This window comes from Anticarsia gemmatalis, chromosome 17 (assembly GCF_050436995.1).
Source record: "Anticarsia gemmatalis isolate Benzon Research Colony breed Stoneville strain chromosome 17, ilAntGemm2 primary, whole genome shotgun sequence".
Taxonomy (NCBI): domain Eukaryota; kingdom Metazoa; phylum Arthropoda; class Insecta; order Lepidoptera; family Erebidae; genus Anticarsia; species Anticarsia gemmatalis.
Genome location: NC_134761.1, coordinates 2419762 through 2446041, shown reverse-complemented (window position 1 = coordinate 2446041; position 26280 = coordinate 2419762). Strand labels below are relative to the sequence as shown.

Genomic DNA, 26280 nt, shown 5'->3' with positions numbered 1-26280 from the left:
TAAACTATCACTGATCTTGTATAATCATATTTTTGAAGGATGACCAAATTTCTACAAATTAAAAAAACGTAAATCTAGAATTAATTAAGGTTAAAGAGAAAAATCGAGTAGTGCTTTCTTTACAAGATATTCTGGCTATAGTCCCTATAATTAGCAAAAATATAATCTTCGCTATAGTGGCGCCCTCTGCTAATAATTATTCAAAATATAAACACCCAAGTCTGTTCATAAAACTTTTATTTAATAAAATATAAATGTTCTTTACAATGATATTCTGTGTAGCGATTCTTAAAAGTATAATATTTTCATTACAAAACTAATTAATAATAAATTTTAACAACTAAAGCTACCTATAAAATGCTAGAAGCCAGATATGGCACTTTTAAAAGCAGACTTTAAGCTTAACTATGATCCGTTTTACGGCGCTGCCTGTAAACAAATTACAAATTAAATCCTTTTTCTTAAAACAAATATTATGCCATGTTTGCACCTAATTAAATTCTGAAATCTAAGAATTCAGAGATCAATCAATACTTATAAAGATAGAATAAAGTTTGTTTATTCTTATTTAAAGTAATTTATAAGCTTTTTGTTATGTCAGTTATAAAGTTGAAATATATCTTCAAAAATAATTATTTTCTACTCATAACTGGGATAGTTACTTATTAATAGTGCGAAATTTCACGAAAAAAGCAAGGGCGCTAATTAAAACGGTATAAAATTTCTCAACAATAAAAAAAAAATGGCGGCTTGGAAATCACGTTGCAAAAGCGAAAGAAGTAGCTTTTTTAGCAACATTATATACATTTTTAATAGAACATGTCTGACTCATCTCTTTACGTATATAGTATGTTTTATCTAAACAATAATAACAATGACTAAAGTAAATACATTCTTATTTCTTAGGTAATAGAGTTGCTTATTCTTCGAAGACTTCTGTTGTAGCTGCGCCGCTGATGTCTTTCAGTTCGACTGACTTGAAGGTGGCTACGAAATTGATCTTGCCTGCTTTCTGTTGGGATAAAGAAATAAATTGAGTGTAAAAATATCATGACACAAGTAAAGTGCTCGTTGCTCCACGTTATAATGCTAAGTGATAGAATTAAACCCATAAATATCATTTTTAGGTACTGATTTTGAATAGTTAAGAAGTAACAAAACATTATTATACAGTCAGACCTCAAATACAGTCATCCGATTCTAAATAAATAAAAAGAGCTTGTAGTGTGGTACTCAGATAACAAATAAGTATCTAACTTTGAAAAATTTATTCGCATTAGAACAAATTTTTATTTCACTAAGGAGTGAAAGAAACAAAACAGTTTATAAGCCTTTCATAACTTCATATATTTTTACTAGCTGACCCGCGCAATTAAAATCAGACCAGTAGTTCCTGAGATTAGCGCGTTCAATCAAACAAACTCTTCAGCTTTATAATATTAGTATAAATGAATAAGAGGGTGAATCTCAGAAGAGACTCGTTACTTATCATACGACAACCTATTCATGTTTGTCCCAGGTGGAACTCAAATCCACCACACCATCGAGACCACCACGTTGAGTATTGCACCAGACATGCAGTCAGTCAAAATGCATGTAGCATGCACGGACTTTTACCTTAAGTAGTATCGGCAGTTCAGCTTTGATAAGCTCCATGGGTCCAGCATCAGGGATGGGCAGCTTCAGCGTGCGGCCATCGATGCCCGATGATGTCACGCGGAACTCACAGCCGGTGAGCGTACGCTCCAGGGGGTTGGCGAACGAGAGAACTGCTACACCTGTCTTGCCTAGGATGAGGTCGTCGTTGAACTGGAAGATTAAAGATGGTTAAGTTTTTATATTGCATCTGAAGGATGGAAGAGGAGTTTAAGGACATATGCACACCCTGCAAAGTCCAAGTTTCGACGATTCGAATGACGCCCAAGAAAATTTTTAAGCATCTAATAAGTGTCTGCGGTGCTGTCAGCAGGGTGTGCTATGAATCTTCTTGACCAGCAGTCGTTGGTCAAGAAGATTCATAGATCGGGTAAAGTATTACTGGGCTTTTCTAATTTATATAAGAATATTTCTCAATAGTTGCTCAGAGTTTGGTAATGTAAATAGCAAAAAGGTTGCCTCCTATTACATGTGACTTATAATGTAAATAGCGTGAAACTTGAGTGTACATATCGGTATATCATACGCAATCAAGTATGACAGTTGTGATATTATGTAGGTAATTAAGTAATAAGTATTTACATCAAAATTGTATCAACAAAAATCCTTTACCTTAATGTTAATATTAGGCTTGAGGACTTGGAAGTCGTCGTCATCAGCCCAGGACTGCTTGGTCTCGTCCACGATGGCCATTGCAGATATCTTCATATTGCAGTACTCTACCAACTTGGGCAGGTAGTCGTCAGCTTTCACTAGGATGCTGATCTGTTCCTCTGAGAAAGAAAAGAAGGAAATGTGTAATGGAACTGTTGAACAGCATTGCTGCCGATAGTGAGGTGATATGAAGTGAGGTCGATGACTTTCTGGTGGCTAAAAAACTTGGACACACAATTGACTACTAAACACGAGAAGAAAACAAAAAAAAAGTGGGTACAGAATAATAAGATTCCAAAGGAAAGTCACTGTCAAGTTCTGTATAATATATTTGTTTGCACTGTGAGTGTTAAAATTTTGGTAAGCAATACAAGATTTATCCTGACTTACTTTTGTTAGGTCCGACAGACATTTTGCCTTCCACTTTCTTGACGACTTCAGCCCTGACTCCATTGTAGAATACACTGGTCGTGGATAGGGAAGCCTTGATGTTGCGTGGCTAAAAATAAAACGTCTACCATTAAATATCTGATGGTTAACTATCAGGTGTTCCTAAGACTTTTTAAAAGTGATTGAGAAGCAAAAGGTGAATGAAGTACCAAGCCCTTTTAGAAGTTGCTAGTGAAAATCATACTGTAGCCTAACCGAGGACTACAGCATGATTTTACTATTGTAATAAAAATTGTGTAAATGATTGATATTTCTTACCTCGCTGCAATTGTTTTCAATATCAACAGTGACTCTGAAGTCCTTGCCGATAGGCACAGTGTCGACGTCACGAAGCTTGAACGAGATGTCGTTCTGGGCATTGCTCATCATTTTGTAGTACCTGAAAATCACCACTTCATGAGGAAAACACGCATATAACATTAGCTTAATATCCATTTGTTTATTTAAAGTAATTTAGCACTCAAATCGATCTGTTACAGCCGTTTGAGACCGCAGCTATCCGGAGCAAGGTTTTCAAAGGAAAAACATAGAAGTAGGCATAAAACTACAAGATAGATCGTGTTCAACGCAGTTAACACAGTCGTATTCTTTGAAGTTTAAAGTTATAAACCTGTTTTCTAGTCCTTTGAAATATGATGATATAAACGTTGATTTATTTCCAGTGACAAACTTGGTATTTTTTTTCTAAAAGGCTATGTTTTATTCTATTTACCTCTTAGCTCTCTCAGAGAATCTGACACCGTTCATGAGCGCCAGTCTTTCGGAAGCTGTTCCCTCTTTGAACTTGTACTGCGCTATGATGTCCTCTCGGTCCTCATCACCTATCGGGTCAAACACGTAGGGCTTCTTGGTGAGGATCTTTTGACCGATACTGGAAAGAGACAACATTATTAAGATATATGCTCTAAAAGGGTATATTCTGACTAGTCTACCAGATTTTAACATAAAAGTTCGATGTCAGCAGAGAGTTGAATAAAATTGGTTGCAGTATTGTGTTATCCATACAGATCTTTGTTGGAAAAGAAATTACGTTTTAATAGATTTTTTAATTAAGAATTTAGGTCAGAAATACTGAGGAGTTAGGTGACCATTCCATTTTCTAATTTGAAGAGCAGTATTTTCTAGCACTGAAAAAGGCGGGTTTTTTTACTTACTGGTACTGGTTGCTGTCAACCATGGAGAAGCCAGTCTCATCATCAGGGTTGATTCTCCATCTCATCAGGTCAGCGTTAACGGAAGCCAGCATGAACTCCACATCGTAGTTCAGGCCGAGGTTGCCTTGCTTGATGGCTTCTAGGGGAGCAGGTCCACACTGGTAGATACCTTGGGAGGTTTCTTGAGGAGTAGCATCGATAGCTTGCCAGCCTCCATAGCCTGGTAACGATAAGATAGGTAATTAATGGAATTTGTCATTACACTAGACTAGACTGTTGTAGTTACATTGATCTTAGGAAGCTCTGGTAATACGATATTTCCTCAGGTAAAACTATACCTGATACTTTCAAAACAAAACACTCGCCAACAAAGAAAATCTTTTCTTTAATTCTGTCCTACGAGGACTTCCACAAGTCTAAGTAAAGAACAGACTTCAACCACATCAGGATAGAATCATTATAAGATTAGCAGAATCAGCGATCGTATGCAAAAAAATCCTCTTTCCTTTCTTTATCGCACTGACGTACATCGTGGAAACAGCAATACTTTTGGGCATCAATTAAATTTTACTGCTCATAATAGTCACTTAAAATATAATGTTTCAGCATTATGCCGTTAAGTCACTGAAAATTAAACAAGTTTCTGCAAAAGGCCATTAAAATTGTATACTCCTTACCTGCAGTCAAGTCGGGCCTCGCCATCCACACATCGTTCCACACATGGTAGTTCCAGATGGAGTCAGCGTTGCTCTCGTTGTTGGGATCATAGCCCAGTTCCTCCATCGTCTCCGAGTAGTACTTGTCGACTGTGAGGGTGCTGTTCGCGTCGTGAGCTGATACCAGGTTGGAGACCACTCGAGACGGGATGCCTAGGGCACGGCAGACTGGAATAAAGAAGAATTGTTTTATTAAAGGAAATAAATTATTGGATGATTAGTTTTTTGCAGCATCTTGGGATTGTTTTACGTCAGTAATGTAATCGATGCAGGTAAATTACATAAACAATGCCTCAGGTACCTACTTCTTTTTAAAAAACCACGCAAGTGGAATCGCGTTCAAAAACGTTTTAGTTCGAATAAGGCTAAATAAAAGGTTTTTCTTGTCCATTTCAAAAATTTCAAACTCGAATTTAATGCACCCATGTGTTTAAAATGAACTAAAAGTAAATTTATTGTGTTTATTTTAACTATTTCACTTGAGTGATTAATTAACGTTTAACTTTTTTTTGCATTGTTTAATTAACTTTAAACGTCATGTAAACATAATAACCACACTGCTTGTTCATAAAAATAGTTTCGTTATTTTTTATTCCGACTAGTTTAAACTACAGTAGCGTGAGTTGGCTCCCATCCAACAGTGTTGCGGAAATTAGATTATTATTATTTTATTGTCAGGGGAAATTGTGGATGTGTGAATGTAGATTAAGACTATCTTTGTCCCGCGTGTCCGCTCGCTGTTCAACGGATGTGGTTCACCGCTAATACGGTTTTGGGAAAGGAACACTTAACCGCAACCCATTGGAGATAAAATTTGGATTAAGGGCGCCTACGCAATACTGTGACCTGTAGCACTACAACCGTTACTATACATCGCGTTTGACATTTCAAACCACATTAAAAATAGTTCCTGCGGTATTTTTTCTCTGTGGTTTCTTCAAAAAATTCTTTTGTTTACTTCTCTGTACTACCTGAAACGACATTTTACCTCTTCCTAAGCTGCACGCAAGACTTTAATCATTATATATCTTAACTTATAAACTAGCGCATTGCATGTTTACTATCTAATACTTTGCTTAGTGAGGGGATAGCTCCATATTTGTTAAATTTAGAATCAAAGGTGTCTGCCAAAGATTGTTAAGTATTAGTATCTTCATGAGCTGAAAACATAAAATTAATATTCATACAAGTAATCATTAAAATTCTTACCGGTAGTAACAACGCCAGCGAACACCCAGCATTGTCCATAAGCCACAGGTTCCTGTGTTTCCAAGAACTGTTCCAGGATGTCCACGGAGCCGGTCCACTCGGACGGAGCTGTTCCGTCCTCGTACTGACCGTCCCACCTTCCCACCAAGACACCGCCGTCATCGTTCTCGTTGACGATTTGAGAGATGATGCGGGACATCTTTACTGGGTCGCCACGACTGAAATAAATAAATTAATTAATTAAACTTATTAATGTCTCACTGCTGGGTCTCCTCCCGTTATGAGGGAGGGGTTAGGCCTTGAGTCCACCACGCTAGACAAGTGCGGGTGAAAAAGTATTGAAATTTATATAAACTGTAGCATGAATTTGTATAGTCGGTACTACCGAGTATCGAGAGTTTGATATTAAAATGTACTGTAAAATAGTTCCTGCCGCGCCCGCTAGAAGTCATCAGTAGCTGGATTCTCTACTACTATCTACTACGGACAATCGGGTTGTCATCGAGAAATTTTGTATGAAAATCTGATCAGCGCCTCTGACGGGTGTCGCAGGAACTATTTTTGTAATATATTTTAAGTGTCAAACTCTCGATACTCGGATAGTTCCGACTGTAGAGTATCGCGATACTGATCCTATTAAGCATAACTTCCCAACCATTCATCGTCAATCGCTCTCTATTCAAAGGAAAAAAGGTAAAGACTACCAGTTTTTTTTTGTAATTCGTCATTAGTCTTTGAACTCACTACCGCCCCACACAAGTAACTCCAGTGCCCACTAGGGGGCGATACCGTAAGATTAACTTATGACAATACCAATCATGATTAATTTCACAACAATACTTTGTGGTCATTGTATCTAAATTGGTTAACCGTTTTGACCTTCACAAAAATGCGAAACACTAATAAAGATAGTTTTATTTGAAAAGCTTATCTTCTTCTTATCACTGTCTGTACACTCTTACGTGGAGTGGACATAGCAACAATAAGTGCATTGATAGAACCCACATTAAAAAATATATTTCTCTAATTTAAAAAGTTATTTTTACAAAAATCGCTTACAATTTAAACGCATAAACCTATCTCTTGAATTACTCTTATTATTATCATTGTGTGGTTTTTAAGATCCGAGTGTACATAGAGACAGACAGCAGAAAGCGATTTTATTTTACACTATATAGAGATTCCGAAAATTAGTTACTTTTAGATTAGGTATTTAACTTTAGTCGTAATACATAAGCGGCTCGTTGGTCTAGGGGTATGATTTTCGCTTAGGGTGCGAGAGGTCCCGGGTTCAAATCCCGGACGAGCCCAAACATTTTTTTACGCACAGCCTCTTTTGAAACATTTTCAAGCATTTTTCACTAATGTTATCCTAATTTTTATCTTTATTTTGAGCATATTATAATCCACCTACGGCCGTGAAAGATCGCAAACAGTTGTAAAGATTATTGCGAGTACATTGTACATAGTCGATGCATGACAAATAAAATGACGTAATATTTAAACACGTAGCTCCAACATTGCTGGCACATACTCCTCTATTTCTCCTAAATCGGTCAAGTTAATGTTCTAAGAAATGTTTCAATTATTATCATTGCAATATCTAATAGATTATTGTGAGTAATATAAGTACTGGGAAAGACAATGATTGCTAGTCCAATAAATTCATATTTTTAATGGAACTTTAAATGTCTTCGTTTGCATGTCACCACCACTTGTCCACCGAATAAAATTAATTGGTAGATATAAATTAATTTAATACATTTTTGTCATCACTGCTATTTATAGGCACGATCCTCTTTCCGAAATGTGAGAGAAGTTAGGTCTTCACCACCATATTCATTACGAGAATTATTTACCTGCTAAGTACTAACGTTTTATGGTTTGCCCTAAACCTCTCGTATCATTATCGATCATCTAGCTTTAACTTATTAGAAATTCAAAAGTTTCATATTTATATTGTTATAATATTTTGATATCAGTAACGCGATAAAATCCTCTTACTGTGTTTAGTTTCAAAGAAGCTGCTACACATTTTATTATAATTAATTTTACTAGTAAATTGTCGTTTTCCGTGGCAATTCATCTTTAAAGTGACTTATATGCCGACATCTAAGCCAGATACATTATTTAATTCGTTTCTCACGTACACCGATTAATCTTTTGCTGCAAGACACAGTTATTTCCATAAAAAACTACAAAACTTGCAGTTATTTGTATTCTAAAATCGTATAGAATGCATCTATCAAAGTCACGTACAAATTGTATCGGACGCTAAGCGATTTATTTTTAGCAAAAATCCTTGAATTTTTGTGTTCGAAATTTAGAATTTCGGTCCATCTAAATATTAGATAGATCACGAGTCAAATAACTTTGGGTGTTTATAACTGTTATAGTAGCTTGGCGACGAAGGCAAAAAATAACATTATGAAACGTATGAGAGGACTGCAGAAAATCGTGATGTCAGGTGCTATTTCAAAAGCCTTTAACCATCTTACACTTTTTCTAAACTAAGACTGATTATCCATACTAATATTATAAATGCGAAAGTAACTCTGTCTGTCTGTCTGCTACTCAATCACGCCTAAACTACTGAATCAATTTGCATGAAATTTGGTATGGAGATAGTTTGATACCCGAGAAAGGACATAGGCTACTTTTTACGCCGGGAAAATGACGCATTTCCCGGGAAAATTCAGGTTTCGCCACCGAAGTCGCGAATAAACAATATTATAATGACATTTAATTAACAAAATTCCGTTGTCATGGCAACAGTTTTAATGGCGGATATGCTTTAGCGCGAGTTATATGAGATATAAATAATTTTGAGAATATTTTTCGTGAAATAAGCATATTTTGTTGTTAAGGAATAATTAAGCTTTGTATTAGTAAAAAAAAATCATTCACGCGAGCGGAGCCGCACAGGTCAGCTAGTAGACAATAAATTAAAGAAAACCACACAATTTCATGAGAAAATTTTCACCACCTTTGGGTTGGAAATTCCACAAATCTTCACTCTCTCTACTTCAATTTTCTACGTTAGTTTCGACTGAGTGTTGTCCATCAGTCAGTCACTCAGTAACATATAACAGCAAACACCAAGGAATGCCGAATACCATCAAACAACAAAACCTGCTGCATTATATACCTAACCATAATTTTCGTCATACACCCTGATCACGTCTCGAGCTACCACAGGCTAATATTCACACTACTCACTAAATGACATGCTAAAGTAAGTCTTTCTTGGTACGAACTCGTAAAATTATGCATCGCTGATATCTTTATGTTCAAAATAACTTTAAGGCTGTAATTTGTAGGTAATCGATACGTTTTGAAGTGATTTGTATGTTGTACAGCCACAGCTGTGGTGATGAGGCTCATTATGTAAAATTATCGATAGTAACTTGTTTGAAACTCTCTGTGAAGTTGCCATAAACAAGGAGTAATGAAAAGATATTAGGATTAGCCTAAACATAAGTTTGGAATTTGAGTCTGAACATAACTATGCCTTTTAGAAGTTTTTCCGAAACAAGAATATTTGGATCGCACTCATTTGTTCCTTTTGGGAGTCGAACCCTTGATCTCCCAACACATTGGCAGTGGCGACCTTTAAAGTCGTCAAAACGATTTCTTTTTACTTTGTAAAAGAACTTCTTCATGACGTCTAAATGTTATTTAATGGTACCAAGTTCCAACAACACACATTGAATATATTTTTATGCAGCAGTATGATCGATGGTCTCTACTATCTGTTTATAACACATTTATAGGCACCATTTTTAGTTCCATGGTAACAGCTTTCCTTCTATTTACCCGGTTATATCAACCAAATTGGCTTAAATTAAACAGCAACAAAAGAACTACAATACAAAACAATATGTATGTCTCAAATACTCACTGGCTATAAGGCATGTTAGCCCTATCCAGCATGAGCATGCACGCCGGCAGTACATGCTGGTCGAACTGGCCGTAGAACCAGGGTTTACCACGGGTCGTCTTGACTGGCCCCACCCACACCTTGCCTACGTCGTTCATCACGTACTCCTGGAGGAGCATCGTGTCTTCCATGTAAGTTTGGTCATCTAGGGAGAACAAAGGAATATGTAGTAGTCGAATAAAAAGTATTTTTTTAACATAAAATCATTGAAGAACTCACTCATGGTTTTTGAATCCAAACTAAGCGGAGATTATAGTAGGAAAGCCTATTAAATGATAAACGTTTTATATACTTCTAAATAAATACTTAGATAGATACATTATCAATCAGACTCAGAACAGGAACTTGTGCTCATCACTCAAATATTTGTTTCGGGTGGGTTTCGAACTCACTGCAGCGAGGTGACCACGTTAACCTCTGCGCCAAACGTGCAGTTATAAAATAACTAGAAAGGATATTGCGGTACCTTTTTTATGCCAATTTGTATATTAATTGTATGTTTGTAAACATAGAGGGTATGGTGATTATTTCCATAGCATAGGGTGTTACGATTTTGTTCCTAAACTTTTGCGTGAATTAAATATTGCAACTGTTCTTTATGAGATTAGAATATTAAAATGATACGACCCAAGATATATTCTCAGAGGGGAATTTGTTTTCAAACTTGTAAATTGATGCAATAATAGGTAGATGAGTGTGAATTTAAATATAGCGCTGATGCAGTTTGATTATATTTATTATTCAAGTGCGAACAAAAATATTATAATGTATGTGAATAAATAACAAACAAAAATAGTAAAAAAACATGTTGTTTTGAATATTTTATTCAGTTTTTTCTTGTTTGTGCATTTAAATATTATTTATGAAGATATTTTGTAGAATCATATTGAATAAATTTACCTACCTAAAAGTAACGATTTTTTTTTAACTGGGGAATATAGATTCTTACCAGGGTTCCACGGGTTGAACAGAATGTACAGGTCCTGGTCAAAGTCGTACACTGCCCTCTCGGGAGAGCTCTTTAGTCTGGTCACTACACGAAGTACCCATGAACCGACTGCTGTGGTCACTGGAGTTGAAATCTGTGGACGAAAACCTCAGGTTTAATTATGTCTTGAACGAATCTAGGAACAATTAAACATAGAGTAAAATTATTGGTATAAACTTTCTTTTCTAGAAAAACTGGACTTTATTAAATTCTTGCAACATATTGCTTGCAAATTATAATGGCGGTTTATATTTTCAAAACAAAAGAATATTGATGTTGTAATTTATAAAAATAAATTAACAAATCGACATCGTATTTATGCACGTGACTGTACAAATTTATGCACATTACACGTAACTACCAAATAATCTATATTAATCTATACTAATATTATAAAGCTAAAGAGTTTGTTTGTTTGTTTGAACGCGCTAATCTCAGGAACTATTGGTCTGATTTAAAAAAATCTTTCAGTGTTAGATAGCCCATTTATTGAGGAAGGCTATAGGCTACTTATACTATGCTTCTATTGGTCGTAGCGTGATGATATATATCATCACGCTACGACCAATAGAAGCTGAGTACGAGTAAAAAATGTTACAAAAACGGGGAAAATTTTGATCCATTCTCTATTATGTGACGCAAGCGAAGTTGCGCGGGTCAGCTAGTATACGATAAACGCTAAATTTATTTTGTTTCCTGACTGATTCACAAAATACTAAATAGTACCTATACTTAATGCGAGAACTTAAATCAAAACTAATTTTTTACATACTTTGTATGTCAAAATAAAATACCTATAAAATCATAAAACATTGGTATTCCCCTACGTAAAACAATCATACCATTTAAGCATTTATTTAAATATTATTATTTATCATGAAATCTTAATAGTTACATTAGCATAATATCGATAAAATAGTAATTTAAAACCCGTATGGTGATGGACCGGTCTTGACCGAGTCCGGAATGTTTTGACCCTATAATAATAATTGCGGGTACTTGGAATAAATTGTTATTATTGTTGTTTATTATATTGGCTCTGAGGCCTTTTGTTTATGAGGTTAATTTACTTGTTTATTTTTTACAGTAGGTTGCTTCATATGTGTCTATTTCTTGATATTCGGGAGTCCCTTTTGCTTATATTAATATTGATGTCTTACGGCAGGGCAGTGATATTCTTTCGGAATTAAAGTAGAGCTTTGAGTCTCCCACGACGGCTAAGTGTGAGTTAAGGATGGAGGTGTTTTTTATGAAAGTTGAAAAAGATCTCTATGCAGTGAAAACTCGTGCAAAGTACCAATAAAATAAATTAAGTAAGTAGGTGTACATGTTCGTCATTAAAATGCAACCTTGAAATCGACACACAGACAACAATTACAAATAAAATCTAATTTAATTAAATTAGGTACCTACTTAATCTACTTATTGCTACTGTAATGTTCAACCTACACTCATAGAAAAGCCTTTAATGGGTATACTTTGTACTGTATCTCCAATAAACGAACTCGAGATGATTTAAATATGTGATTAAAGTTATTCATAGTTTTCCAAAATATTCCAAGTCCGTAAATTAATGTACTCGCACACTTCTACATACTTTGACGGTGAATTTAAACCGAAAACGGGAAATTTAAGAAATAGGCCTTTTTAGGACATAGGCCTTATTTGGGTTACCCAGCTCTATTTCCATTCTAGCATTTTTTCATGACATACCTACAGATTTTCCGTAACAGTTTAGGATTTCCCCATAGAAACAAATAAAAACCATTCTATGGGTTTTTTTTATTACAACCTACACCCAAAACAAGACAATTTATTCAAACGAATCACAACGATTCCATACAAAGATATAGTACCAAACATCACCGCTAGAGGTCACTGTACATCATAACTTAAAAGTTATTCAATGATATTTTTAATATTCTAAGCCTGTATTAAAATAGCTAAACAATAATCTATTGTATTTTATAAAAGAGTAGTTTGCATGATAATTGTCTGGTTTATTTTCGGTAGTCACTTTGGTCACCTTATTTGGATTAGTAATACATTGTAGATTATGTAAGTACCGCCTGATAGGTATATGATTTAAATATTGTTTTGGTTTGATTGGCGTCATAGATATCAAAACGTAGGTATTTTTAACCGACTTCAAGAACAGAAAGAGGTTCTCAATTCGACTGGTTTTTTTCTATTTGTTACCTCATAACTTTTTCCGAGTGGACCAATTATGATGATCCTTTTTTTTTTTCTTACGTGTTTTACGTGTAGGTATTATACTGCTGATAATGTGGTCTCGGGTCCGATTTCTGACTCTGACTAAGTAAATATTTTTGGCACTATTTTTTTCAATAGTAGTAGCACATAGTTTGGTAGCATGCTCGGGAAATGGTAATAGGCTCTCCCTAATTCATGGAATTAACAAGAATGAAGAAAAACAGGCAAGGTATCAAATTATTTATTGCGTAGTGTCTATGCAAAGGGCAAGCCGCAAAAAAAATACTTAATTAATTTATTTCAATCAGAAGTCTATAAAGTCACCTACAATTTTTTATTTGACCTTTATTAGTCATCAAACAGAGCATATTGCGTTCCAATACGTAGTACCTATTACAAAAAAATACGCAGACCGAAGTACCTTATTACATATCGTTTTTGTGTCACTGCAATTTTCTACGTGAAAAAATTTCCATATAAACATAGCTAACTTTTATTAGTATACCTAAGGGACACTTGTATCTAGCTGCACACATCATGCAGCAGTCGATACCGAACAGTGCGTTCAGTAACTTTCGTTACGGTCATTTTATCGATCGGTGGCCATTCAAATGTTCAGGTTCAAGCCTACTGCCTCTAGGTTGACTATCATAGCCCAACTACTTATTAATGGGCTTTGGTGTGCACGATTTATATAGAATATTATCAAGACCTGAGTATTTGAAAAATAAAGTGGCTATATCAAATAAATTTTGTATTCCTCCGCTAACCGCGAAACTTGCATACAAGGCTCTCTACGAAGTTGTTGAACTATAGCCATACGATAAATAAGATATATATTAGCTTAGCCTTTGTTCCAAACTATGTTGGAGTCGGCTTCCAGTCTCACCGGATGCAGCTGGATACCAGTGCTTTACATGGAGCAACTGCCTATCTGACCTCCACAACCCAATTACCTGGGTTATAACACGATATCGTTCGCTAAGACTGATTGTCAGACTTTCAAGCTTCTGACTACTGTTAACGACTGTCAAAGATCTTCGAAAATGACAGCCGGGGCCCACAATTTAACGTGCCTTCCGAAACACAGAGGAACTCGGTAAAGTAATAAGATGGTCACCCATCCACAGAACAACCTCGGCAAGCGTGGCTTAACCTCAGAGATCGATCCGCGCGGCTGTTGTTAACTAAGCCATGAACTTCTCATACGATAAATTAGATACTAGTCTTAAAAAACCTCGTGCAGTATCGTAGCCTAATATAGCTATTTTTGTACTACGACTTGTCTAATTATATACAAGTCTAGTAATTGCGTCTGCAGCAATTTGAGACGAGTTTGCTTATCGATTTAGCCATTTTTTATTAATTAAATACAGTGTTAGACTTGTAATTTGAGTGTCTGGGAATTTCAATGTAATTATTTTTTTATTCGAGATCAAAATCTAATAATATCCTGTGCGAAAAACTTTTATGAAGTAAAAAAGGGAGTTTCGATCGTTTCACAAATACAAATACTTAGTTATTTTTAATGAAATTAAACACAGTTTCCAAATATTACCGCATTACTTTTTATCAGAACGAAAAAATAATTTCACAACCAATTTTAATAAAAAAATAATTAATACTTTCTTCTGAATACTTGATTGCAAACGATTTTAAATTGAGAAAGACTAAAACTTAATATTACACTAAATAATTTATAAGCAAAACATCTTCTAGACCTACGCCTAACTAACGCCACCTATCCCAAACAACTTCAAACTTTTCTACACCAAACAACCATAGCATATCAGCCTAAGACAGCCTACCAAATACTTAAACAACTTCATGTCATATCTTTCATAACTTCAAAAACACGACGTGTTACCTAAGCTATCAATGCTATAAAAGGCTCACCTCAAATGGGACAGTATTTCCTTGTACATCGAGCATCTTGGCACTCCACGCGTGTTTGTCTGGGATCACATCTCGCCGAACATACATGGCTCCTTGCGTGTCCATATTGGGCTTGTCACCTGAGTTAGATTAGGTTAGTTAGAATTCTTTGCAGATGTTTATGTTTAACTATTCAGATATTGTCAATATTAGGATATCGTAGAGATTAACAATAGGTAAATAATCGGTATACGGAAGGGGAAATCTTTCTTTGTTTTCTACATTACCGCGTTACTGTAAAATATTGGATTCGTTAAGACCATCTTTACGACAGTAAAAGCAATAAAAGGAACAACACACGTCTTCAATTCTAGTGAATACGCACTGCATCTCAAAATCTAACGTATAAATCTGCTTTCAAACTAGATTTAAATGAAGGCTATTATTAGCCTATTATTCAAAATATTACTACGACGGATTGCATCGTAACATTGCGTGGGGGAGGGGCAAAGACTGTATAAAACGCGGAGGTGGCAATTAGTATCCAAAGTTTATATAAAATCTCACCGAGTATAAATATGAACTGTATCATGTCCTCATTTTCGTCAAAGTCCCTGTTGAACCTGATGACTCCGGAGAAAGGCTGGCCTCTTCTCACGATGGTGGTGGTCGGGGCTTCATCATTCACCACTTCAAACCTGCATACAAACAAATTTTTATACATAACCAACATACTTGAAAAAATAGTTTAGACTATATTGGTATTGTTTGTTTGGTATTTTTTTTTTGTTTTTTTAGACAGCTTCCGCTCTAAAAATTGCTCTTGTGTCGTGAGGACTTTTACAAACATATTAACAATGGACACAAAGCACAACCAGAGCCGAAACAATTATTTGTGGATCGCACAAACCGACGCGATGGTAGCGGCGTGGTGACCTTAACCACTGCACTACGGAGGTGGTAAAATTATATTATTAGGTCGGGGAAAAATCTTTCGCGTTATAGTATGTATGAACTTGTAATAAAATCTCTTTGGCTTCAAGAACCATAAACGGTTTATTAGGTTTTATTGTTGTTTAGGCTGTTTAGAGACAAGATTTTATTACAAGTTCATGCATACTATAATGCGAAAAGACTTTTTCCCCGACCTAATATTATATCAGTGTGGACACCTGGCTGCATAGGCGAACTTTAACCCAAATTTGCTAAACTTAACCTAGTACCCACACTTGGTTAGACAAAGTTTAGCCTTCATGAAGCTGCAACATTTGGTTACATACTATTAATATAAAAGCGAAAGTCTGTTACTCTATCATGGCTTTAAATTAAACTACTTTACTTATATAAAAGACTTACTTGATTGTGTTGTGTGTCTGTGCATTCTCCTTCGGGTAGAAGTATACAACATCTACTTGCAGTGGCTCCATCTTGTATTAAAAACCTGTAACAAAAGAAGATAAATTTAATATTTACGATGCTGCTAAGATATTATGCTGTGACTGCAAAGAGAGAATTTGGCTTTAAAGTGACTATAGTCCACCAGCTTAGTAGCGAGCCTTAGGATGAAGGATATTTCTCTAGGTTTTAGTTCTATATATTTTCAAAATTGTATCATGCAGGCCACTATCAGCTGCATAAGCCTGCGAGTACCTACCTAACTGATGTTTTTAATTCCGAATTTTGTTTACTTCCACCAGCCCACTAATAGGTGACAGGTCTCTACTAATATCTAAAGAAAAGATAGTCTTTAACTATACAATATTTATACTGAGATCCTTAAATATAAATACATTTACAGTTTCATCATAGAAATGATTAGACAAGCCAGTCGTGATTTCCTCGCCGTGACTCTATTCTATTAATACGTGTAAAATCATTTAAATAATCCGTCATTAGTCTATAATAGCTGTGCCTGTAATACTAAATGAAAATTATAATTATCAACATACTCAACATCTATATATTTTTAAAGATTAATGGGTAAAACAAAAAAAAATATCTCAAAAATACATAGTTGATTATACTTGAAAATACCATATAATACCTCTAAAAGATTATGTTGCTTTCCATCTTTAGAAATAGGTAATTTTCAAACCAACTTAAAGTCTTTTTATTTGCTCAAACGTTTTCGTGAGCTTAAGATCCTAAGAGTAATTCAATATCATAAAAAAAACCATTATTAAATTTAAAAATCGTAACTGAATCCGATATTTCGTAACTCCGTTATTTAAAACATTTTATTTAGCGGGGCGGTTTAACCGCAAACAATTACGCATAACCTCTAATTCATTCAGTTAAGGCTATATTCAGGGCAATGACCTGTTTTGATAATATTGTATTAACGTGTTCCCAAGAGCGTTGCGGTCGGCTTTCCGTTAAATCTGATACCTAGACCTCAATAACAAATACCTATAAAATTGTTCATACTATAAATACGCCACGATTCATATTCAAAGGGCCACGATTCAACTCGTTTATGAAATTTTATTGAAAAAGGTGGTTTAAATTTATGACCTAGATGAATAATATTGTCAAAATGTGACATAATTAATGAAATTATTGATATTACATGATTATAAACCTTTTCAGTGATAAGTATTGTTATTGTAGAATTTAGATAAATAGATGACGCTTATTATACCCGAAAATGTAGGCATATACATACAACTGCGTTTCGCCATTAACAATGTAAGTCCCATGTAATAGGGGGCGAGCCTATTGCCATATACCGAGCACGTTACCAAACTTAGGGCTTCCATTGAGGATTATTAAATTTAAAATAGAAAAAAAAAACAATAAAACTTAGTACTAGGGAATCAAACCCAGGACCTCGTCAGTCATCTCATTGTATAATATACATATAAGGTTATTTGGTTTAGGCTCCATATCTTTAGAAGCTGATTTTGTAAGTAATAATTAGAAATTATGTTTGCAAAAATGTGATAATAATATTATGACGTCAATTTTTTATTCAATCGACGATAAAATCGTACTGCTGCCTAGTCGTGTTCACATATCGACATTTGTTTAAATATTTGCACAATCAAGAGTCGACTTGAAGTGCGAGTTTACTCACTGCTACTAGTGTTTTAACACGATAATAGTACATTACATTTAGTAAAGCATCCGATTAAGAACCATATTCAACTATCTGAATTTAAGGATGACAGAAATTAAAAACAAACATGTCTCTTCGCAGATAGCTTAAAAAAAATGGGAAGCATTTAAAATATATTTTTGTTGCATAGTTTTTAAAGATAAGTACCTCTTCATTGACATTATATGATAGTAAAATTAGCAGTTTTAGAAACTCCAACTTAAGGTACGTAATTTGATGACTTTACCTAATTGTGCCCATATTGAGTCACCAAAGTCATACATTATATAGTCGAACAGGCTTTTAAAGAAACAGGAATCAAATCCGCAACTCCACAACCAGCAGTTTAGAAATACTCCGTATGTCTTAAACGCTGTAATCGCTACTAAAATAAAAATACAATAAAACATCTACGTGATTTACAAATGTTATGCAGATTTACATTTTTCATTATCAGTAGAAAATTGATATTTTACGTGCATCTGGTTTATGATCATTGTTTTAGACGTGCACTTGACTTTAGCAATGACCTGTAGTCGTTAAAATACCTCTGTATATTTATATGACTGATATTAGCTTCTGATGGCATTGAAGAAGTCCTTTAAAGTTCGAGTGCGTAGTACACGTAACCAGCGGTCCCTTATTACATGGGACAAACATTATTAATGGTGAAACAAGGGTGTATTTCATACACATTCTGTCTACACTTTCGGGTAAAACAGGTATTCCTATATATCAGTACAAGCTGACTCGCGCAACTTCGCCTGCGTCACATAAGAGAGAATAGGTCAAAATTTTCCCCGTTTTTGTAACAATTTTTACTGGTACTCTGCTTCTATTGGCTGTAGATGATATATTATTATAGCCTATAGCCTTCCTTAATAAATAGACTATCTAACACTGATATTTTTCAAATGGGACCAGTAGTTACTGAGATTAGCGCGCTCAAACAAACAAACATACAAACTAACAAACTCTTCAGCTTATAATATTAGTAAAGATTTTATCATTCAAATAAACTTTTAAATTTTAGGTGCGTAGTACTCGTAACCGGCGGTACTGTATAACAAGATGTAAGTTTGTAAGGATTGCATCAAGTGGCGTTCTCTGGTTTCTACCTACTTCTAATGGGAGAATGGTGTGATCTGTCTGCTGGTTATGAGGTCTCTTGCTCGAGTCCCAGACAGAGTGATACAGTCTTCTATCGGTAGTCTTTTCTTATAATTTAGAATATTTTTCACTAACACCCGTGAGCTTGGTTAACATGCCCGGTAAATGGTATAAGGCTCGTCCCTTATTACATAGAACTAACATTGCCTACATCTTCGAGTATAACAAGCGTGACATTATTTATGTAGATTCCTATATTTTATCGTTGAAATAAACCTTCTTAATAACCATTTATGATTTTACCTACCATTATACCTAGAATACTTAAGTGGCATTCCGTATTTACGATGCACCAAACACAAATATTAGTATAACTAAACTACAAAGTGGTTTTATGGGTTTAGAATTTAAATTACGCCACACTGGCCAACAGTGTTGCTAGCACTAAAAATAACTTAATTGACTAACTGGCGACACCTTGGTGAAGCTTTTAATTAGACATTTTAATTAATTAAGAGCTTTCACTTTTGGTGTTAGTCATGATGACTGAGCTGGGTGTAGGTTTGAGTCCAGTTTGGAATTGTATGATAGTTGTGATTATATCGATGTTTGTTTGTTAAACTGTACAATCTAAAATTATTTAGAATAGTAAAATAGTAGCAATCATGTAGTAGTAGCAAACATTTTAGTCAAAGATTAACTCAACAAAACTAAAGATGAAAAAGTCCTTTATTAGTTAATTGAAAAGAAAACTCTCAATTTCATTCTGTAGACTGTAATCCACGTAAAAATATTTTGTAAACTGATGAAGCCGATGCAAAAGAGATATAATAAAAACTAAGGCAATTAACAAAAATAGAAAATTAAATTTATTTGTCGCCACTGTATATTAACACGCAAACAAGAGTTAATTTAATTAAAACTGTCAATTAACAAAAACATAAAAATATTCTCTTTTTTTACACAAAAATTCTGCCAATTTACTAATTAAAAGATAGACAAGTGATCTATTCTTATCACAAACGTTTATCTTAATTTATAACTCAAAAATTCAGACATCAATGTCTGGTGATTCTTAAAATAGAACTTATACTATGAACAAGCGTGTTGCAAAGACGTCGTTATACAAAATTATTGGCGAACCGAATAACACAGTAAATGTATGATTTATGTGTCCAGAATTAGCTTGGGAACAAGGATTTTATTGTTTTGTAAACAATGCTGTATTTGTAACAGTGAAATAGCAAGCTAGTTTTGGCTCAGAATTATGGCAGACGAGAGGGCTACCACCACTACAATTGTTGGTTAATAATTTACATACATACATAATATCACGTCTGTTATACTTAAAGGTGTATGAAATACATCTACGTTTCGATATCAACAATGTCAGCCCCATGTAATAGGGGGCGAGACTACTACTACTACCTACTTTTGAGGAACATTCTTATATAAATTAGAAAACCGAGAACCGAGACCTTATAGATCAGGGGTTCCCAACCTTTTCTTAGTCCGGGACCACTTTTATATTATTCTTGTTATCAGGGACCACTATGTTTGTATATTAAAGATAAAGTGTATTAAAATCCTGAAAATAAAAAGGACCACCAGTGGTCCGCGGACCACTCTGGTTGGGAACCACTCTGGTTGGGAACCGCTGTTATAGATAGACAATAAGTAGTCGGATACACAATCGACTGCGCTATAGACACAATTCAGCAATAATTTACAGCCGTAATTTTTAAGATCAAAGCAAATCTAAAACTGTGTAAATAAATGTGAAATTACAGCTCAGTGTCTCTGACTGCAGTAGCAATTTCCAACAATAAGTTCTAATGTAGATGACAGGTTTATATGAAGCCATCCCACGAATATAGTACACAATTAAATGTGCACGAATGTTGCATCGTTTCTATCTCGACTGATATTAGAAATAACTTTTGTGTGTTTAAACGTACGTGGTAATGTACGAAATTACTGTAATTTTAAAATTTAACAGACATACATAATGTAAAGACGGCTGTAGTTGCAGTTTTCACAATGGTAATGTCACCATTAGATTACTTAAGGTTTCGTTAGCGACGCTCTTAGGGTCGTGGATACATATTCCAAACGAAATAAACATTAGTAGCAATAAAAGTTTAGTTACCTAGCTATCTTACTTTCTCTGTTTTCACCTACCTAGTAAATAAATATCAGTGTCAAATTACTGGGGAGATGATGATATTTTTAAGTTGTCCAAATGTCCAGACTTAATGAGTAAGTTACTATAACAGTTGTGTATCTACGTAAAAGATGCATTTAGTCACTAGAAATCGTCGGAAAATCGCTATCCGTGGGCAGAAGCTGTATGAATGAAGTCACCGATGCAGAACGTTCGGTCACGATCTATATTCAGATCTTGACCTTCAATGTATCTGCTGATAGAACTAATTGTAGCATTAGTTGGTTTGATTTAGGTCTTGTATGCGTGTCAGAGAACTAGGTAGCGCTAGGTCAATTAGGTAGTTGACTGGGTTAACGTAAAATTATTAAACTTGTATTCGTAAAAGGTTTTCATAAAATACCCAGGCTATGTTATTTTGCTGGTAAATAGTGTTGAAATTGTAATTACTACATACTGAAACATTTTATTAGGCTTTCATTTGATACCAAAAAAATACGAAACTGTGACATCACTATTTCGTATTCCTATACTAAAATGTATTTTTGACATTTCATGAAGTGAAGTAGATTTGACTGGTAGCCATTTACCCTATTTGTGGTCTTGGGCACTATTTAATTTAATGTGGCATTGGTTCAAATCTGATGAACATATCTACATATTTATAGATTGCTGCCATGTATTTAATACCTAATATTTGATTATCAATATTTTAGAATGCATTAAAGTTATCGCATATAATCATTGATATGCCATTGAATAAATTAACATCGAGTGAGTGAAATTAACATCGTTTTGGATGAAGTGCGTATGCTACGATTCGAATAAGAACAAAGCGTTTGACTACTTGATACATTTCTAATACACTTTATCTAGCTGATAGCTTATCTTTAACTAATTTATAAGCGGTGTATCTGGCTTTTAATATACATAGATTTATTATAGGTAAAGAAAATACTAAATCAGAATTTTCATAAATTATAAATAAATAAATATTATTTGACAACATTTGGTCATTTGATTCAAAACTAAGCCGAGCTTGTACTACGGTAACCAAATAACTGATAAGCATACTTATATAGATAAATTGACAACCATACTCAGAGTAGATAGTCGTGCTCATCACACAAATATTTGTCCCGAGTGGAATTCGAACCCACCACACGCGGCGTTATGGATATTGCGGCGAGGTGACCACTTTAACCACTGCGCCAAACGTGCGGTTCAATTCAATCAAAAGATCATAAACTTCCGCAGTTTTTCATTTCATTGTCTCAAATCTATACTAATATTATAAAGCTGAAGAGTTTGTTTGTTTGATTGTTTGTTTGTTTGAACGCGCTAATCTCAGGAACTACTTGTCCGATTAGAAAAATTCTTTCAGTGTTAGATAGTCCATTTATCGAGGAAGGCTATCATCACGTTACGACCAATAGGAGCAGAGTACCAGTAAAAAATGTTACAAAAACGGAGAAAATTTTGACCTATTCCTCTTATGTGACGCAAGCGAAGTTGCGCGAGTCAGCTAGTAAATCATAAAACACATATTTTCTAAGACAATCTGCAGTACATTACACAAGTGAGAGAGTACGCAGACAATAATATCTGTAGTGAATGTAAGCCATATGGCTACGACTGACTGCAACACTAACCGCATTACCACTGCAATGTTATTTTGTTCTTTTGTTGTCTAGCTAAAAATACTCGTAGGAATGTGGGATAAATATCTATCATGATAGGTTTTAGTATTCATTAGCAAGTTGCAGGATGAATTCATAGGAATTTAAAAATATCAATTTATTTAGCCTGCGTCGGTGCTTCACTGGGCAAAGGTAGGTACTTCCGTAGATTTAAAAAAATATTTTTATACTATGGTATTGTTTAAATTGGTATAGACAGGTATTTGATTTTAATTCGAAATGTCCATAAAACGACTATAATTTTAGGTAAGTACTTACTTAATATTTTGACTGCCTCCGTGGCGCAGTGGTTTAGGTCACCACGCCAACACTACTGCGTCGGGAGGTCGTGGGTTCGATTCCCACACGGAGCGATTATTTGTGCGATCCACAAATAATTGTTTCGGGTCTGGTCGTGCTTTGTGTCCGTTGTTTGTATGTTTGTAAAAGTCCCCGCGATACAAGAGCAATTCTTAGTGCGGGAGTTGTCTTTTTAAAAGAAAAAAAAAATATATATATACTTAAACAGACCGACTGAATTATAATGCTCTAATTTTATCTATCAGATAGATTAATCGACCTTATCCATAAGCTATGCAACTTGCATTTAGTATCCCAAAAATGATAACCAAAAGAAGATATAAATCCTTAACTAATGTTGTAGGTATGTAAACTGTGATATATGGTGCCTCATAGTATTACATAAAACAAGCGCTAAATTCGGAACAGGTATTTGTGTTAAGATTTACAAATATTTACTTCGTATGGGAAACTAAACAGTCGATTCTGAGAAGTATTGAAGTAGAATGTTACATTTATACTGATTTTTACCTAGAATAGATATTTAAAATGTCTGTATGTAATGAGTAGTGGCTAACTACGGGATTATTTGATTGATACATTAGTTTCAGAAATTGGTTAGCAGCTAGGAATTCGTTTTGGATACGAAGACTAGCTAAGAGCCCACATAGCTCCATTCTCGTTACCGGTAGACTTGTATGACAAGATGTATACTGTATATGAATAAAGCAAGGAAAGTTTGTAAGGATCGAAGCAAATAACATTCTTTGGTGCCCTTATGTATAGCTCTATGTGAAACATTCGTTAATAATTCATTACTACAATTCAAGCACGTACCTAATACTGACGTTATTTTAAATTATTTCGCCATACTTTTGATAAGTACACCAATAAAAAAGTAATTTATATAATAACATTATGTATATAATAATATGTATGTTAATTGTATGTTCAATTTAATGAGACAACTACACTTTTATTAAGTGCCTATCACAAAAGTAATATATTTACTTTTAAAATAAAGTAATCTACAGTTAAAAAACTTGAATCATATTTTGAATGCTACCAAATTGTTCTACTCATATAATTTACTATTAATTTGACAGACTTTTATGAGTTGAACTAATTTATTTGTTTTGATCTTCAATGAGTAACATCTTACGTTGAATGCGTGGGCATAAATTCATAGAAACAGTATAAAAACACACGGCTCAGTTATATAAGTGTAAATATATACAAATAAAGATAACAAATGAATAATAAATCAATTTACAGTTGAATTTGTCATTTGACGCGTCAATTTTATTGACTTTGTAGACACACCTCCCATATTATTGATCTATATTCTACTAGCTTTGTTAATTTATTTATAAATATAAGTATGTATTTAGAAGTATATAATTATGTTTATCAGTTATTTGGTTACGATGGTACAAGCTCTGCTTAGTTTGGAATCAAATGACCGTGTGTGAGTTGTCCAATGATATTTATTTATTTATTTTGCCAGTGTTGAAATAGATTTTCCGCTGTTAAAATTATTTCGTGTTAATCCGGGTTACAAAGCATCTATGTTACTAGTTTTAACAAAACCTGTTCAATCGTTTTAGCGTGATAGTGTTTTAAACAGCCATAAAACCAACCAAACTTTCGGATTGATAATATAAGTAAGATTTTGATTAACAAACATATGAATAACTTTTTCACTTTTAATATACTTAAACGGATTTTTAAATATTGCACTGTCATTCTACACATAGGTAATTAGAAACTAGTTATTATAATAGAGTTCGCCCTTCAACTTTGTATAGGTAATTTTGATAATCATTTGGTATGAGAAGGTGTAAGATGTAAAACTTTTCCTTAACTAAGTTTATTTTAAAAGTTACGGTAATGTATGCATAGGTTTAGTAAAAAAGGCCTTTATATAGTGGAATTTCTATAAGATATAAACTAAGATACGAGTGTGTTATGTACACGCCACAATTTTTTTACGAGTCTAAATCAATAAAAATATTGACAACACAAATACTTTGGTTTTGTTTTCAAAACATTTTTAAGTGTTTATACGATATATCTCAATTAAGAGTAAATTAACGCTTCAATCATAGTAATATTGTTTCATTTTTATATTGAAACGTAAGATAAATGCTGTAGAGTCAAATTGTAAGATATTATTTATCAACACACGACGAATGAAAGTCAAATGTTAATGATCTTGATACAGATAAACGAAAATAAATAGTCGCTATGTGAATGAAATATTGTTGAAGACATGCACCACCGGGGCGGTTAGTCGCTGTTTAGTACTAAAGATCATTTCAGTGGCAAATTCAAAGGGATATGGATATAAAATCTTCTAACGGTATTTGCAGAAATTAGATGTTTAATTATTTTAATATTTAGAATTTAAAGCTTTTTTTATAGAGTTCCTTTTAATTTATTTTACAGAAAATAGATTTATTAACCACTTTTCCATTTTATATTAATATTGTTTAATAATAATCAACAGAAAAATAGTTTTGAAGTATGTCCACAGCTTTTTCAAAGGGTTTTACCGGTTGTTACATTATTATCTTGTTAATATGAAGGTTAACATTAATACAACTTTGATCTGTTTTCAAAATAAAAATAAAGTCTTATTGATTGCTTTTTTTATTTTCCTCGATAAGGTGTAGAATATTTTAAATCAAGCATCGCTATCATGAATTACCTGTATATTTAAATATTTTATTGTAATCGCAGTCTACCTTTTAATAAATAGGTATTTACTATAAGTTCATTGAACTAAGAAAACTTAATTTGATTTTATCCACGAGTAAAACTTGTTCCACCTAAACTAGCCGTACAAAAAATCTAGTATTAAGACTATTTTTACAACATAGAAATACCTTACATAGGTTTTTCTTTCACGCATATTTTTTCATATTATAATCAAAAAATAATTTACCTTATTTTTCCCAACTAAAATCACTACACAAAATTATAAGTCACAGCACACACTAGCGATTAATCGCAACGTTTATATTTAGCGATGTGATCGTGAACGATGCGCGCGCGCACTTCGACTGGCGAAA

At 34.0% G+C, this 26280-nt stretch overlaps 1 protein-coding gene and 1 non-coding gene across 2 annotated transcripts; one reads left to right on the top strand and one right to left on the bottom strand.

Moving 5' to 3' along the window:
- Positions 1-220: 220 nt before the first annotated feature.
- On the bottom strand, positions 221-26280 carry LOC142980254 (hemocyte protein-glutamine gamma-glutamyltransferase-like). Its single transcript, XM_076125594.1, has 15 exons — positions 26154-26280; positions 16213-16297; positions 15424-15554; positions 14878-14996; positions 10729-10861; positions 9741-9924; positions 5840-6057; positions 4592-4798; positions 3915-4134; positions 3473-3631; positions 3019-3139; positions 2701-2809; positions 2269-2429; positions 1618-1809; positions 221-1012 (listed from the first exon to the last, which is right to left on the bottom strand). The coding sequence occupies exons 2-15, from the start codon at positions 16281-16283 to the stop codon at positions 920-922; spliced, it is 2118 nt and encodes a 705-aa protein (XP_075981709.1). The 5' UTR covers positions 16284-16297; positions 26154-26280; the 3' UTR covers positions 221-919.
- Positions 7078-7149, top strand: TRNAP-AGG (transfer RNA proline (anticodon AGG)). The gene has a single exon. It is a non-coding gene; the product is annotated as a tRNA-Pro (tRNA).